Genomic DNA, 17,620 nt, shown 5'->3' with positions numbered 1-17,620 from the left:
CTACTTATAGTATTTTAAGAGATGTATTTAAAATCACATTTTTATGAGGGGATTTAAAAGGATTTTAATACTTTCTGAATTAATTTAATTAATATTTCAGTTCATATTCTGATTTAGTGCATCTCTTGATAAGGTTATTTTGAATGCATGAAAACACAGATATATTTTATTGGACAACACTGGTTTCTCACAGGTCTAAAATGAAATAAACAATGTTGTTATTCATTTTGAAATGAGTAGACATTGTAAATCCATCAATGTAGCTATTATTTATATTTAATTTAGTAGGCATTCATCCAATATAGTATAATTTTCAGATCAATGTGTGTGTATATATAGATAGATAGATAGATAGATAGATAGATAGATAGATAGATAGATAGAGAATGTTAACTTCTTGGAAGATTAATTCACATAATTTCCACATGTCTGGGGAAAGTTGTGTATTAAACTCAGCATAGGGTAATTAACTCTCGCATATACTTGTGCTTCAAAGGATTAGCTCTAGACCGAGCGACTGTATTTCCTGCATGGGGTCATCATCTATCTGGACTTTTATTGGGGCAATTATTTAAGTCATAGATTTTGATCTGAGCAAATATATTGAACAAAGGTGTAATTTAGCATAGTGAGTGGGGAGAGGGGTCTGAACCGAATTCTGATGTGTAATCAGCAAGGCATTCAATTTCTGACCCCAGATTTGCATTACACAATATGTATCCAGTAATGATATTAAGCATGCTCAAATTTAATGTTTGATAGATTGCATACTTATTTTATCATATATATATATATATATATATATATATATATATATATATATATATATATATATATATACACACACACACACACACACACACACAGTGTATATATATATATATGTATATATATATATATAGTATATATATATTATCTACTGCCATTCACAGATACCCTGACAACTTGAAAACCTGACTGCCTGCAGGATGGTAAATTTACCCCATAGGCTTTGTTTATAAACAAACCATATTTACACTTATTTAGCAATGACACTAAATCAACTTGCAAAAACTCTCTTTTCTGAATATTAATGGAGTTTTAACCCCTTTACCCAAAAAGACATATATAAACATGTGGTACATTGCCCATCATACCACATAACGTATATACACGTCCGAGCTGCAGGAAGCTCCAGCAGTCTCGCTGTAAAGTTACAGCCAAAAGCTAGTTCCTGAGCTACAGGCATCTGTCTGCATTTAGAAACGGAGCAGGACAAGTGCACCGGTTCCATATGAAGGCAGATGCCTGATCGTTACAGTCAGTGAAATTGTGTGTGTCACCTTCTGTAACAATCAACTTCTTGTGATGGCGGGAGGTGTGGGAGGGAAGGCGGGAGGCAGGTGGGCGGCACAGAGGTGGAGCGGGAGGGAGTGGAAGGGGCCCTATGCTACAGAACATTTTTTTTAAGGGAGAGGGATTGATGGAAAGCTACACTACAGAAAATAAGGGGAAATGAAAGTGGGCATCATAATTAATGATTGTGGGGAGGGGGAGGTAGGACCACTAAAATACAGAAAAAAACAACCAGTTATAGAATTAATTAAAATATATATATAAAAAAAACATAAACTGGGTACTGGCAGCCAGCTGACAGTACCTAAGATGGCGGGGAGAGGGTTAAAGAGCTTTTGTCATATAATTGCAATAGTTGCGTGTAAAACCCAAAGTTTGTGAAAAAGTTAATGATCTTTTTTTATATGATCGTATTTGGTGGCCAAATAGCAGCATCAAATATACAAAAATAGGCTATCTACTTGAAATATATATATAGATTTCATAGGTAAATCAGAAAATCAAAAACTCTATTTTTGTTAAAGTAGACTGATAGCAAAAATGCTAAGAATTCTCTGGTACTTTGGGCAAGTTTTTCTCTGAAATTAGCGAAGGAATTAAAGTATTGAAGAAGTCTGTAAATAAGAGGTATTCACACTTGTGTGTGTTTATAGTGTCAAATGAACTTTGTGTATATATAGAAAAACATTTAAAATGTTTTGTTAGTAAAATGTAACTGCATTATTGGAATTTCTATGGCTACTTTAAATTTACAGTTTTGTGAAGATGTTTTTGTAATAATTAATTTATATTTATATATGTGTATGTATATGTATATGTGTATATATATTTACAGCTTTCTATTCTTTACATTTCTTATTGCTGCAAATGCTTCATGATTTAAAATGCATATCAGAAATCACTTCCTGGAGTGTGTTTACGAAACTGTAGCATTGATTTTGCTGTTCTGACAGTTCTGTTTGAGTACATGATCTCCCACAGTGCTATAACTGATATTTACTTTCCTCCTTTCTCCTTTTACAGATAACAACTCTAAGTTGGGTTTTCTTATGTTTGCTGTTGGCAGTGTTTCCCCTGATGCCTGTGGTTGGAAGAGAGCCTAACCTCACTCTGGTGTAAGATCAACATTGTCTTACTAAAAGCTTTACAGCACATTAGCTTGCAATGACTCAGTGAATCATGTCATACACATGAGCTATTGTACAGTTGAAAAGAAACTCCAACAAGCATTATTGTTTCAATAATGAAACAAACTGTTTGTCTTGATGGGCTCTTGATGGTTTTTTAGTGTGTTTAAAATAGACCTGGAAAATCGGAAACTTGAATAATTTTGCTGCTTTTAAGCAACTTGTTTTCCAAAGCTAACCCTTAGGCTATTTTTTAGATGCGTATCAGACAAATATATTATATTCTGAAATATGCTGTTTATAGATTTTGCTTTCATAATTATTTGATTTTATATCTCCAAATAATCTACCACTCTCAGCAGAAACAGTCTTTCATCTTATATTTATAAAATTACTAGTAAATGGCTCACTTTGCTTTTAAATTAGCTTGACTGCAGACATGCATACTGGAGAACGTTATTTCTGTCAGAAAATCCCAGAAAAATATTTATCTAAAGCCCTACTCACATGCTAAGTCTGAAAGATAGTTATTATATACTTGGGCCTAGATTATATGCTTGCCTCTATTGATTGGAACGTGTTTGACACCCTAGCTGTGAATACCAGTTTGTGAACTGTCAACATTGGTTAAAAGATTTTTGGAAATATAGATAGGAATGAACCCATTGCCATGCTGCATTCATTAAACAGGTACATTTTTTATTTAATTTTGGAGTGTCTATATCTTGTGGTGTTATGGGAGGAATTTGATTTTATTAGGGGGCAATATTGATGTGGGAAGTTGTGTTGGTGCTTAATAGCTGTAGGGCGGGGGGCCAGATTAGCCATATTGCCATTTGTCATGGAGGGGCTGGATTCTAGTTAGAGATAGTAGCACAGGGCCAGGTTAGATATAAAACTTACTTGTGGTGGGACAAGGTCACCATTAAGGTTAATGACAAGGTGGAAGTTTAGCTATATTGAGGTGGGTAATGTATTGGGGTTAATGGTCTATACAATTTAAACCAATATAATATAGGCACCAGTGTTATAGCAATTTGGTTTAGAAGCTATTTGGTAACCAGCTGAAAGGGGTTACTATTATTTAGTGACCTTAAAACATCATCAATACATAACAGAAGTCTGTGTATGATCTTAACACTAAACTTTAGCCACTAAAAAATAGCTATGCTGTTGTTAGACGTTTTCATAGTAGCACAGTTTTAGCAACCAGCAGGGGATCTTGAGTATAGTTAAAATATACAATAATTAGGTAGTACCAGTCAGAATAACTACAATGCCAACAACAATTGCAATACATTGTAGTTATTTTTGTGCTAAGAGTATTTTTTTATGTTTTAGTATATATATATATATATATATATATATATATATATATATATATACTGTGTATATATATTTGTGTTAACATTTAAAACAAATTATATCCCTCAAGGTAGAAAAAAATAACCCATTGTGATCAGTCCAGTCTTCAAGTACAAAAACAAGAAAATATCCAATGTAAAAAGCCTTAAAGAACCACATTGGATCTCCTTCTGCATTCTTTTTTTTTATCCTGTCCTCAGGACAGGTTTGTAGGCAGTGCTATCCTGCTTGTAAGTCTTCAGATTGCTTACACCGGATTGTAGGTTGAAGCTATCAAGGGAACCTTGCTTAACGGGACAGTCTACACCTTGGTCATCTTAAAATCTTACCTTAGATTAAGCTCCAAACAGCCTCCTGCACCGTTTCTATATAATGCAACAGGAATGGTAAAAAATAACATTGAGCACATGCACGGGAAGTTACCCTGGAGTGAGCACTGATTGGCTAAAATGCAAGTCTGTCAAAAGAACTGAAATAAGGTGGCAGTTTGCAGAAGCATAGATACAAGGTAATCACAGAGGTAAAAGGTGTATTTCTATAATAGTGTTGGTTATGCAAAACTGGAGAATGGATAATAAAGGTATTATCTTTCTTTTTAAACAACAGCAATTCTGGTGTTGACTGTCCCTTTAATATTGATTCTCGCCACTTTGAAATGGCTGCCAAGCTCAGCCCACTGATAACATCACGATCTGGGCTGCATATGGCATCCAATCACAAAAGGCTCACTAGTTGAATTCAATAGACTGTCAATGCTTTTCAGCAGAGTGCCTAGATGCAGCCCAGATCTTGATGTCATCAGTGGGCTGAGTTTGGCAGCCATTTCAAAGTGGCCAGAAACAATATTCATATTAAAATAACTGTTTCACTATTCCTGCTGCATAATCTAGAAAGGGTGCAGGAGGCTAAGGTAAGACTTTAAGATGACTAAGGTGTAGACTGTGCCTTCAATGTTTCATCAACATAGGGAAATGCTGAAGCTTCCTACAAACTTAGTTACCTTGTTTTTATTTTTAGCAATACACTTTTATATCTTTCTTTATAAATGTGTTATCTTCAAATGTGTTATCTTCATCTTAAAGTGATAGTAAAGTTACATTTTTGTGGCAACGTTATTTAAATCTTTGTTAAAAATATATATATGTTTATTCATGAACCACGTACAATAATACCTTACAGAGCTGTTATCGTTAATACCTTATAGAGCTGTTAACATTATTACTGTCCACTGAAATAACTCACCGCTACGGTAGCCTCCATGACTTTTGCATTTTTCTAACAGTGACGCTATTCAATCCGATTAGTATCTGCGAATGCATTATCAAATATGTCATCATCTCAGTTACACATTCCTTTGTGCATGTTTACGATACAGGCATCCAAAATTGTATAAAAAGTGGAATCCAGTGACATTACATGCGTATGTGTAATACAATATTTTACGGGACTGCGCAAATATAGCTGTTTTATTTATTTAAATAAGACTTACATGTGGACACAATATGGATTAATTTAATTTACTATCACATTAAGGGAAAATGATTCATATGCTTAATTAAGTGAGAACTCTCCAGATCTACCGTTGTGGTGTTGAATGAGCAATTTGTTCTCTTCTCAGTGATCATGATAACGGATTTCTTCCAGAAGTTAACATTGGCAATTCACATTATACTTAGTACTTATTATTAAAGCTTTTCAAATATAACAAGTCAGTCTTTCAAGCATCAGTAAGGACAGTCTCTTCTAGGGAAACAAAAGTTAAAAGTCTTGATGCCTTAAGAGTAAGCTAACATGGCATACCTTCATGACGTTTTATATGCTGGTATTTTGCCATCCTCTGATGCAAGTTTGTATTTACAAAATACTGCAATCTGTTTCCTTCTTAATATGAGGAGAGTCCATGGCATCATTCCTTACTGTTGGGAAATACTGAACCTGGCCACCTGGAGGAGGCAAAGACACCCCAGCCAAAGGCTTAAATACTCCCTTTACTTCCCTCATATCCCAGTCATGCTTTGTCTTTCGTCACAGGAGGTTGGCAGAGAAGTGTCAGAAGATACGAAGTAGTTCCTTATGGAGGGTATCTACCCTTTGAAATGGAACTCGAGTTTTAAGTAGTCTTGTCAGCCTCTCAGTGAGAGCATTGACGAATGTTAGAGTCTGGAGATGCAGGGAGAGTCTTTTTGCGAATCCATCCAGACTCGTATTAACAGCTCCTAAGCATTCAGTGTTGACGAGTTTCACTGCCTACTTCCATCACTCAAGTCCATGTCAGGAGCGATGCTACAAAACTATCAAACTTGAGAGGCTGTGTTTCTGTTCCACGGCATAGATTCCGGTAAGATTGTTTCATTTTTTATACACATATGATAACGCAAGAAGACAGGGTCACAGTGTGGCTCCTTTTATCTGTATGGAATCAAGGGTTAATATCTCCAGAGGGGGATTAATCACATCATTTTTATTTTATTATGATTATGCTGCGACATGTGTGAGATGAGGCTCAGGCAGATGTTGGAACGTCCAGGTTTCACTATCGTTTTTTTTTTAAACTGCAAAGCCTGAAAATCTTGTCGCGCTTTTTTCCTATAGCAGGGACGGTCCTGCATTGCGCAACATGTGACCGGGTGTGGTCACACTGATTTCCTCTTTCCTGACCGTGCGGTTTTCCGGAGAAGAAACGGTTTCTCTGTTTGGCCTGGGTCATAGGAGGTGGTGAGTGCCCCAGGCATTGGGGGTATAAAGGTGCCATTTTATCTTATTCTATAGTTTGCTTTATAAGCGCAAGCTATGGAGGATTCTGAGGCGTTAGCGGGTACTCCCCCTTTACCTAAGTCTAATACCTGTCTATATTGTGAGGAGGCTGCCGTATACCCACCTGCTCATTTATTGTCCACATGCCTTGATAAAGTAATCATTTCAAAGAAAGTTAATATGTTTGATACCACTGAGCCGTCCTCCTCTGAGGAGTCTCCGTCCCGTGAGGTGCGCACCCTACAATCATCTCCCAATATACATGCATCTTCCCGTAGCACTCCTATTCCTCCATCTGGAGGGACCCTTTTATCTCCAGACTTTACTGAGCAGTTACAAACGGCATTGTCTGCGGCCTTAAGTGCTTTACCTCGCCTTGCTAAGCGCAAGCGAAAGGTCAAATATTGCTATCCTTCCCAGGGGTCATCTACTAGCTTATTGGATTTATCTGATACAAGATTATCCGATGATAAAGACGCCTCTGATACTTCAGAGGGTGCTCTTTCTGGGTCAGAATCTACTGCCTCTAAGCCTCCAGCTGCAGAGGAACCAGACTTTATATTTAGGATTGAACATTTACGCTTTCTGCTAAAGAAAGTTTTGGCTACTATAGAGGTTCCAGAGCCTAAATTGCCTGAGGATCCCTTGATTCCTAAATTAGATGAGGTCTACGAGGACAGGGTTGTACCACAGACATTCTCGGTTCCCGTAAAGATGGTGAATATTATTAAGAATGAATGGGAAAGAATTGGTTCTTCATTTTCCCCTTCTTCTTCCTTTAAAAAATTGTTCCCAGTTCCAGACTCTCAATTGGAGTTGTGGGGTTCCACCCCCAAGGTGGATAGCGCTATCTCCAAGCTTGCTAAACGCACTTGAGGATAGTTCGTAGTTTAAAGAACCCATGGATAAGAAAATAGAAACTCTGTTAAGGAAGATGTTTCAACATACGGGATATTTGTTTCAACCGGCAGCGGGTGTTGCTGCAGTTGCTAGAGCAGCTACCTACTGGTCGACTCCTTATCTGAGTTGATCGAGGTTGAGGGTTCCCTCGACGTGATCCAGGAAATAATTAAGGCCTTAAGGGTGGCTAATTCTTTTATTTGTGATGCAAATATGCAAATTATTTGCCTGAATGGCAAGGCTTCAGGTTTTTTGTTCAAGCCCGTAGGGCACTCTGGCTGAAGTCCTGGTCTGTGGACATGACTTTAAAGTCAAGACTTGGAAGCCGGCTTAGTCCTGGAATAAATCCAAGCAGAACAAGGGGCCCACCGAGACAAAGTTGGCATGAAGGGGCGGCCCCCGATCTGGCTCTGGATCGCGTAGGGGGCAGACTGTTACTCTTTTGGGATGCTTGGTTTGGGCACGTACAGGACCCGTGGGTCCTGGAGGTCATTGCTCAGGGATACAGGATAGATTTAAAGTCTCATCTACCCAGGGGCAGATTCTTGTCAAACCTGTCTTCAAGGCCAGAAAAGAGAGAAGCCTTTCTGGGGTGCGTGAGGGATCTCTCCTCCCTGGGAGTCATTGTCCCGGTACCTCTTGCAGAAAGAGGTCTGGGATACTTTTCCAAAGAAGGAGGGAACTTTCCGCACGATTCTGGACCTAAAGTGCTTAATCAAATTCCTATCTGTCCCCTCATTCACGATGGAGACAATAAGGTCCATCCTTCCCTTAGTTCAGGAAGGACCGTTCATGACCACAATAGATCTGAAGGATGCTTACCTTCACGTTCCAATACACAAGTAACACTTCAAGTTCCTAAGATTTGCGTTCCTGGACCAGCACTTCTAGTTTATTGCACTTCCGTTTGGTCTAGCTATTGCTCCAAGAGTTTTTACGAAGGTTCTAGGGGTGCTGTTTGCAGTGGCCAGAACCAGAGGTATAGCAGTAGCGCCATACTTGGACAATATTCTGTTTCAAGCACCATCCTGTCGTCTGGCAGAGGACCATTCGAAAGCCCTTCTATCTCTTCTTCGTTCTCATGGACGGAATATATACTTAGTTAAGAGTTCTCTTATTCCCAGTACCGGGGTGGAATTCCTGGGTACTATAATAGACTCCATATCCATGAGGATATTTCTTTCGGACCAGAGACGTTACAAGCTAACTTCCGCTTGTCTTACCCTCCAGACCTCCTTAAGGCCCTCTGTGGCTCTGTGTATGGAGGTGATTGGTCTCATGGTGTCCAGCATGGACATCATTCCTTTTGCCAGATTCTATCTCAGACCACTTCAGCTGTGCATGCTGAGACAGTGGAACAGCGATCATTCGGATCGGTCTCAACATATTTCTCTGGACAACCGGTTGAGAGAATCGCTCTCCTGGTGGCTCTGTCCAGATCACCTGACTCAAGGGACATCCTTCTTGAGTCTCTCAGGGTGGGGAGCTGTTTGGGGTGCCAGGAAGGCACAGGGCCTGTAGACTCAAGAGGAATCCCTCCTCCCGATCAACATTTTGGAACTTCGGTGATCTTCAATGTTCTGAAGGCTTGGCCTCTTCTGGGTTCGTCCCAGTTTCAGATTCCAATCAGACAACTTGACCTTGGTGGCTTACATCAACCATCAGGGGGGAATCGAGGAGCTCCCTAGCAATAAGGGAAGTATCTCGGATTCTGTAGTGGGCAGAGGCCCACAACTGCTCACTGTCAGTGATCCACATTCCGGGTGTGGACAACTGGGAAGCGGGTTTCCTCAGCAGACAATCCTTTCATCCGGGGAAATGGTCTCTCCATCCCGAGTTGTTTGCAGAGATTTGCAACAGATGGGGGACGCCGGAGATAGATCTCATGGCGTCCCGGCTCAATTCCAAGCTACCCAGATATGGGTCGTGGTCCAGGGTGCTAATAAATGCATTAGCAGTACCTTGGAGGTTCAATCTAATTTTCATTTTTCTGCCGTTACCACTTCTTTTTTGTGTAGTGGCTCGCATCAAGCAGGAGCAGGCATCAGTTATACTGATTGCTCCATCATGGTTACAAAGGATGTGGTTCGCGGACCTGGTGGGGATGTCCTCATCTCCGTGGAAGTTACCTTGTCGCAGGGATCTGCTGGAACAAGGTCCTTTTGTTTATCAAAATCTAGATTCTCTGAGGCTGACTGCGTGGAGATTGAACACTTAGTCTTAGCCAAGAGAGCTTTATTGACAATCTCATTCAGGCTTTTACGCCTGTTACTCGTCGCATCTATCATAAGGTTTAGAGAGCTTACCTATTCTGGTGTGAGGAGTGTGGTTTTGCCTGGCATAAGGTCAAAGCTGCCTGGATTCTTTCCTTTCTCCAGGAGGGTCTGGAGAAGGGCCTTTCTGCCAGTTCCCTGAGGGGACATATTTCGTCCCTTTCTGTTTTTCTGCACAAGAGACTTGCAGAGCTCCTTGACATGCAATCCTTCATTAAGGCTCTGATCAGGATCAGACCTGTGTTCAGATCTAACGCTCCACCTTGGAGTTTAAATCTTGTTAAGTTTTTGCAACGGGCTCCGTGTGAGCCTATGCATTTGATTGCCATTAAATTGTTGTCCTGGAAGGTTCTTTTTCTATTGGCTATTGCGTTGGCACGCAAAGTTTCTGAAATGTCTGCTTTGCAATGTGAGCCTCCTTATCTGGTGTTCCACACTGATAAGGCTGTCCTACGTACTCGCTTGGGTTTTCTTCCTAAAGTGGTGTCTGATCGTAACATATATCAGGAGATTGTGGTTCCTTCCTTGTGTCCTAATCCTCCTTCTTCGAAGGAACATTTACTTCATAATTTGGATGTGGTTCGAGCTTTGAAATTCTATCTTCAAGCTACTAAGGATTTTAGAGAAATTTCTTCTTTGTTTGTTATCTACTCTGGGAAGCGCAAGGGCAGCTACCTGGTCTGCCTTACATACTTTTTAAAAAATCTACAAATTTGAAGTTTTTGCTTCGGCTGAAGCAGCTTTTGGGAAAAAGGTTTTACAGGCTGTGGTGCCCTCAGATTAGGGTCCGCCTTTCTTTTACCCCTCTCGTTATCATTCAGTGTCCTCTAAAGCTTGGGTATAGTTTTCCCTACAGTAAGGAATGATGCTGTGGACTCTCCTCATTTTAAGAAGGAAAACATAAATTATGCTTACCTGATAAATTAATTTCCTTCTGTATGAGGAGAGTCCGCGGCTCCCGCCCGTATACTCCGATGGGCGGACCAAAATGTATTTTCTCTTCCGGCACCATTTATATCCCTGATATTTTTCCTACTGTTCCTTGTTCCCTTGGCAGAATGACTGGGATATGAGGGAAGTAGGGGGAGTATTTAAGCATTTGGCTGGGGTGTCTTTGCTTTTTCCTGGTGTCCAGGTTCAGTATTTCCCAACAGTAGGTAATGATGCTGTGGACTCTCCTCATACAGAAGGAAATTAAATTATCAGGTAAGCATAATTTATGTTTTTGTAGATTGAGAAGTTACCATTTCTTGGTGTTTTGGTAAATTCGCTTCAGTTTTGGGCGAAGAAAGAATATAAACCCTAAATACAGTAAATAATATTCATTCTTTTAATCTAGTAGAATGTTTGCAAAACCAAAATGCTATATATGGTTATATGGTTAATAAAATAAAAAATATTAGTAGAGAGGTCATTGATTCTGTGATTACCACAAGATTTTTGCATGAGCACAGACTGCTGATTGGCCTAACACTATGAGGGACCTGACAACATTCTTTCTCAAGTGCATACAGAACACCTGTATAAAGCCAGAGTGGCTATTAAAGTATCTTCACTGGGTGTTATCTTGTTCTAGCCTTAAAGAAAGCCTGATCTTAATAAATAATGGTTTTTTTTCTGTTGTTTAGATTAATAATTAAAATGAATAGCATATAAGGAAATTAAATACATATCTTTACATAGCACTGTTAAACCATCTGCGTTTACTTGCTTCTCTTTCTGTTTTGCATATGTAAATATGACCCTGGGGATAGTCTCCCTAAGGGTGATGGGAAAAAACAGACGTGGACTCCTTGCCCAATGTGCTTAGAGGGCTATGGCTGCAACTCACTGACGAGGCCCAGAGATGGCCGAAACAATCGTCTGGGGTTGCCGTTTTCCATATTCAGAGTAGAATTGCCTGCTTTTTTGGGGCTGGCCTGACCATGTCGGAGGGATCAGACTGATATACTACAGGAAAGTTTTCCTCTGAAAAGCACAGTTGGGCAGAAAGAAGCTACTACCAATTGGCAACCGGGCCATAGAACAAGCTATTGAGCTGCTGTTCGTTCCTGGCACACTGCTCCTCTTTCTGTTTTCCATATGCATACTTATGCAATCAATGTGCAAATCACAAAAATCTGTCATTGTTAACAGTGTAAATACATTTAACATTTTGTGTCAAAAATGCTTATTATGTTTTAAGTTCTTGTGGATATTATGCATATCTGTTTGCTGCTCTATTCTCTACCCCTTTTTTTTTTCTTTTAAATATGTTGCCTGCTGAGGCTATGGTGTTCTGTATACACCTGAGATCGCTGACTCTGATTTACCTGACATCTTCATGTGAAGTGGTAAAGTTTGTTTTCTTTCAAAGTCAGGATATACATTTTGTTTAATTTCTCTTATACTATCACAAAAGTGTACTGTATATTCCATGTCATGAAAAGGCATGATTTTTGTCTATTTTTTCTGCTAGCTTCTAAGGGTTTAATGCAGAAAACTTGAGACTGCAAAGGTAACCATATGTTTTAACTTTGAAGCAGCTAGAAAAACTGTTTTATCTCTGATCAAAGTGAATACTTGGATCTTGACGTCTCCCTATTTCCCAGCAATGGTTTACTGCCTAGAAACCAGCAGGGGTTAGGCTTGAGGAGTGACTCCAGCCTCAGAACAATCACTACATAGCCAGCCCCCTGCTGGAAGACAAACATTCAAGCTAGTAATATGAATATGAATTATGCTCATAACTCTTCCCAGAAAGAATCTTTAGTATCCTGGGGGTGGGTAGGTCAGGTGACTTGAACTGTCTATAAAATAGTGTGTAATTCATACGATTACATCAAAAAATACATCCTGAAACGATCATTAGGAGTCTCCACAGATTTCATTTTACATTTTAGGATGTCTGTGTATTTTGATCCTTTCATTTTTTTTTTTATAATTGTTTTGCAATTGTGTCTCTATTGTTAAATTATCCTATTTTTGTATGCCATGTAATTTCATGTATTTCTTTTTCATTGTTATATGCATTGTGACCCTTTTTAAAGATAAAACTTTAAATGTAATGAAATCCGTCTTTGTGCTCTGGAAATGTAAATATTTTAGAAACAAATCTTCAGGGCCCTTCAGAGCTTGCTTCTCCTGAAGGAAGAGAATTGTCTACGTTTACAATTGTACAGTGTTACAGCATTGGCTTATATCACTCATCAAAAGGGTACTCACAGTTCCCTAGCGATGTAGGAAGTTTCACGAATTTTATCTTGGCAAGAACAATCTTTTTACCATTTCTGCAATCCATATCCCAGGTGTGAACAACTGGGAAGCAGACTACTTCAGTTGCCAATCCCTTCATCCAGGGGAAGGGTCTATTTATCTGGATGCCTTCTACCAGATTTTGGATCAATTGAGTCTACTAGAGATAGACCTGATGGCCTGATGTTTGATCAATAAACTTCCCAGATATTTTGCAAATATAATTTGGGGCACATTTATAAAATTAACCAGAGATCTGACCTCTGTTTAATTCTATAAGCGCTAATTGCTACCGTGAGCTTGGGGTAGCAATAGCCAGCCAATTGTAATGGCTGGTTATTTATCGCTTACCCGCAAACGGGCAAATAATTTACCGCTCCACTTTTAATTTAGCCCTAAATTTGTTTTTTACCTGTATAACATCAGTCAGTAAATTGTTGTTTCTTCTATGTCCTAATCTTTGAAATTCTAAAGAAAGACTTCTACATAATTAAGATGTAGTAAGAGCATTTCAATGCTACTTGCAAACTATAAAAGATTTTAGACAATCCTCTAATTTGTTTTTTCATTTCTCAGTTCCACGCAAAGGCCAGAAGGCCAAGGCCGTTACTTTAGCTACTTGACAATAACTCTTGATTCACAAAGCTTACTTGGAGGTGGGAAAGTCTCCCCCAAAACGCATTACAGCCCATTTTACTAGGTCAATTTTCACTTCCTGAGTTTTCAAAAATAAGGCTTCCATTGATGAAATTTGCAATTCAGCAACATGGTCATCTTTACATACCTTTACTAAATTTGTTTTTGCTTCTTCTGAAGCAGCTTTTGGTAAAACAAATTCTCCCGGCAGCTTTGTCTGGAAATTAGGTGCCTACCTTTTAAAAAAATGTTTTGTCCCGTCCAAGTACTCGTAGACTGTTAGTTGATAAATTAAAACATTTTGGGATGGTAAGAGTCTATGATCCCCGTCCAAGTTTATTAAATTATATATTTTTTTCTGGCTGCAATTCCAGTTTGCACCTCATATTCTGTGCTTTGTTCTTTCCTACTTTTATTCTTCTCCTTGCTTGGCTATAGATCAGACTTACATACTAGACACGTGGGAGGGGTTAAGTACTCTCTGAGTTTTGGGAATCTCTGCCTCCTCTTAGTGGTCAGGAGGTGAATTGCAAAGAGTAAGGGATTGTGGGCTCTCACCACATAACATAAATTATTTTATCAGGTAAGCATAAATCGTTTTTCCTTTCTCCAACATAGGTGTGTCCGGTCCACGGCGTCATCCTTACTTGTGGGATATTCTCTTCCCCAACAGGAAATGGCAAAGAGCCCAGCAAAGCTGGTCACATGATCCCTCCTAGGCTCCGCCTACCCCAGTCATTCTCTTTGCCGTTGTACAGGCAACATCTCCACGGAGATGGCTTAGATGTTCAAGCTTTTGTTCAGGCTCTGGTTAGAATTAAGCCTGTTTACAAACCTTTGACTCCTCCTTGGAGTCTCAATTTAGTTCTTTCAGTTCTTCAGGGGGTTCCGTTTGAACCCTTGCATTCCGTTGATATTAAATTATTATCTTGGAAAGTTTTGTTTTTAGTTGCAATTTCTTCTGCCAGAAGAGTTTCAGAATTATCTGCTCTGCAGTGTTCTCCTCCTTATCTGGTGTTCCATGCAGATAAGGTGGTTTTACGTACTAAACCTGGTTTTCTTCCAAAAGTTGTTTCTAACAAAAACATTAACCAGGAGATTATCGTACCTTCTCTGTGTCCGAAACCAGTTTCAAAGAAGGAACGTTTGTTGCACAATTTGGATGTTGTTCGCGCTCTAAAATTCTATTTAGATGCTACAAAGGATTTTAGACAAACATCTTCCTTGTTTGTTGTTTATTCCTGTAAAAGGAGAGGTCAAAAAGCAACTTCTACCTCTCTCTCTTTTTGGATTAAAAGCATCATCAGATTGGCTTACGAGACTGCCGGACGGCAGCCTCCCGAAAGAATCACAGCTCATTCCACTAGGGCTGTGGCTTCCACATGGGCCTTCAAGAACGAGGCTTCTGTTGATCAGATATGTAGGGCAGCGACTTGGTCTTCACTGCACACTTTTACCAAATTTTACAAGTTTGATACTTTTGCTTCTTCTGAGGCTATTTTTGGGAGAAAGGTTTTGCAAGCCGTGGTGCCTTCCATTTAGGTGACCTGATTTGCTCCCTCCCTTCATCCGTGTCCTAAAGCTTTGGTATTGGTTCCCACAAGTAAGGATGACGCCGTGGACCGGACACACCTATGTTGGAGAAAACAGAATTTATGTTTACCTGATAAATTACTTTCTCCAACGGTGTGTCCGGTCCACGGCCCGCCCTGGTTTTTTAATCAGGTCTGATAATTTATTTTCTTTAACTACAGTCACCACGGTACCATATGGTTTCTCCTATGCAAATATTCCTCCTTAACGTCGGTCGAATGACTGGGGTAGGCGGAGCCTAGGAGGGATCATGTGACCAGCTTTGCTGGGCTCTTTGCCATTTCCTGTTGGGGAAGAGAATATCCCACAAGTAAGGATGACGCCGTGGACCGGACACACCGTTGGAGAAAGTAATTTATCAGGTAAACATAAATTCTGTTTTTGTTCACTAACTGCATTTTTGTTAATTGTTAAAAATAAAATATTGTCATTTCCTTTTTTTTTTTTAAAGCATTCTTATTTTACAGCATTTTTGACACCTAGTACTTTACATTCACTTCATTCCACATAGCTCTAGTTGTCAAAGGTTAGTTTAAATGACTATTGATCAAAATCTTATATTTACACACACATGAAAGGAAACCCTTAAATAATCCATACAACCGTTTAACCTCTTGACTGTAATTTGGTCAATTTGAGCTTGAAAAACAGTAACTCACATTGGCAATACCGGAGATAATTGACCATGTTGTATCCAAGTTACTTATTCAGTTTACAGCCAAAGGTTTTCTAAAATAAATAAATAACACTTGAGAAGGCACAAAGGCAAAGATAGCATTTGAAAATGTCACTCATTTCCTTTTTGAACTTTTTGTTTCCAATTAACAAGCTCTTTCTTCTTTTGCCTTCACAATTCCCTTCTGTGCATATCCTCCGGCTCCCTACATTTAGCCTTGTGAGCAAACAGCACATTACAACACAATGACAGTTTAGGCCGGTGAATCTGTTAAATTACAGGTCCGTGTTATTTCATGCTTTGTAGGTTTGCCAGTTTAATAATCTAAACAAAAGCAAAGTCAATATTTTGTGCTTAAAGTGAAAAACTGAATGCAGGAACATGACCAAAACAAGGTAGTTAACAGCTGAAAAATTAACTTGAAGTACAGAAGTGAGAGATGCATAAAGCAGGAAGATTAGCAACCTGACTGCAAAATCAGACTTTAGCTGATAGCATCAATTTCCAAGGATTTTCTCCCAGGTTAGCAGGAAAACATAGTTACCCCTAGAACCTCTTTGTAAGAGTACATATGATCTTTTGCAGCTTTTTGGAAGTGCCCATTGGTAGTAGTGGTTAAACGTTTTTTTTTCTTTCTTTAATTTAGCTATGCATTCTGGTTATTTGTTGAGACTGATTGTGTACTGATTTTTTTAGTGCCCCTAGCTGCAAACGTGCAAACGTGAACATTTCAAATTGAGATTATTACTGTGGAAGCACTCCCAAAGTGTTGTGTATCATTTTCTCTACCTTATTGGGAAATTATTAGGGGACTACAGGTTGCCATTTAAAAATCAAGATGGCAAACTCAACACAGTATAGAGATGTTTAGAAAAAAAGTATTTCCTGGACTTCCAGAAACACAGAATTAGATGCCTATAATGCATTTAAGGACACTGTAAATTGTACATTGCAAAAGAAAATACAGTAGTTAATGTTTCTATATTTCTCACCACATTGTGACTTTATAAACTAATGCCTCCTTATTAGTTGGGATAGAACTACTGATTCAATAGTGGTTCTCCATATAACTAGATGCTGTTTCAGTTCGCTTGCTTCAAGGCTGAGGAATGCATTGCAGAGGGAAACAAACAGTTTTTTAAAAACAAAAACAAACAAAAAACTTCACTTATCAGTATCAGAATAAATTATGCATATGGAGTTTGCTCGGTTACACAGTCCTCAGTTGTAATACTATTATATTACTACTGTTCAGCACTACATAATCTTTTGGTGCTTTATAAATAAAATATAGTAATGTAAGTCTAAAGGATGTGACAGGAGGTAATGGACACTGCACAAATGTAGTTTAAATAAAAAATGTAAAATGCATTTAAATAGATTAATAATACATATTGCAGTGAATTCTATTGTATTCTAAGTATATACCATTGATTAGTGCTTTTTTATTACATAAATGAAACAAACTGTTTAATATCCCTGAAAAAAACTACAAATCATATAATACAATAGAATCACAATTTTTATTAGGACTGCTTCAGAAAATGCAGACGATAACAAATACACTTTACATAATCATCACTTCTATAGATCCTCAATACATTGTCAGAACAAATAAATAAATAAATACATGCAGTAATTTAAGAGTTAACCACATTATCCAGAATAACTATTCTGTTGTTAGATATTGCTAAACTGCAGGAAAACACTGTCCAGTTATACACATA

General features: G+C 38.7%; 1 protein-coding gene across 1 annotated transcript in view; it reads left to right on the top strand.

Annotated features, from left to right (window-relative positions):
• The window catches only part of PIGN (phosphatidylinositol glycan anchor biosynthesis class N), a 1,169,967-nt gene that overhangs the window by 669,069 nt on the left and 483,278 nt on the right, over positions 1–17,620 (top strand). Inside the window, exon 18 of the mRNA XM_053714623.1 lies at positions 2,359–2,450. Coding sequence (XP_053570598.1) covers positions 2,359–2,450 — 92 coding nt within the window. The remainder of the gene's footprint in view (positions 1–2,358; positions 2,451–17,620) is intronic.

Source organism: Bombina bombina, chromosome 5 (genome assembly GCF_027579735.1).
Source record: "Bombina bombina isolate aBomBom1 chromosome 5, aBomBom1.pri, whole genome shotgun sequence".
NCBI classification, from domain to species: Eukaryota; Metazoa; Chordata; class Amphibia; order Anura; family Bombinatoridae; genus Bombina; species Bombina bombina.
This window is presented reverse-complemented; position numbering and strand designations above follow the sequence as displayed.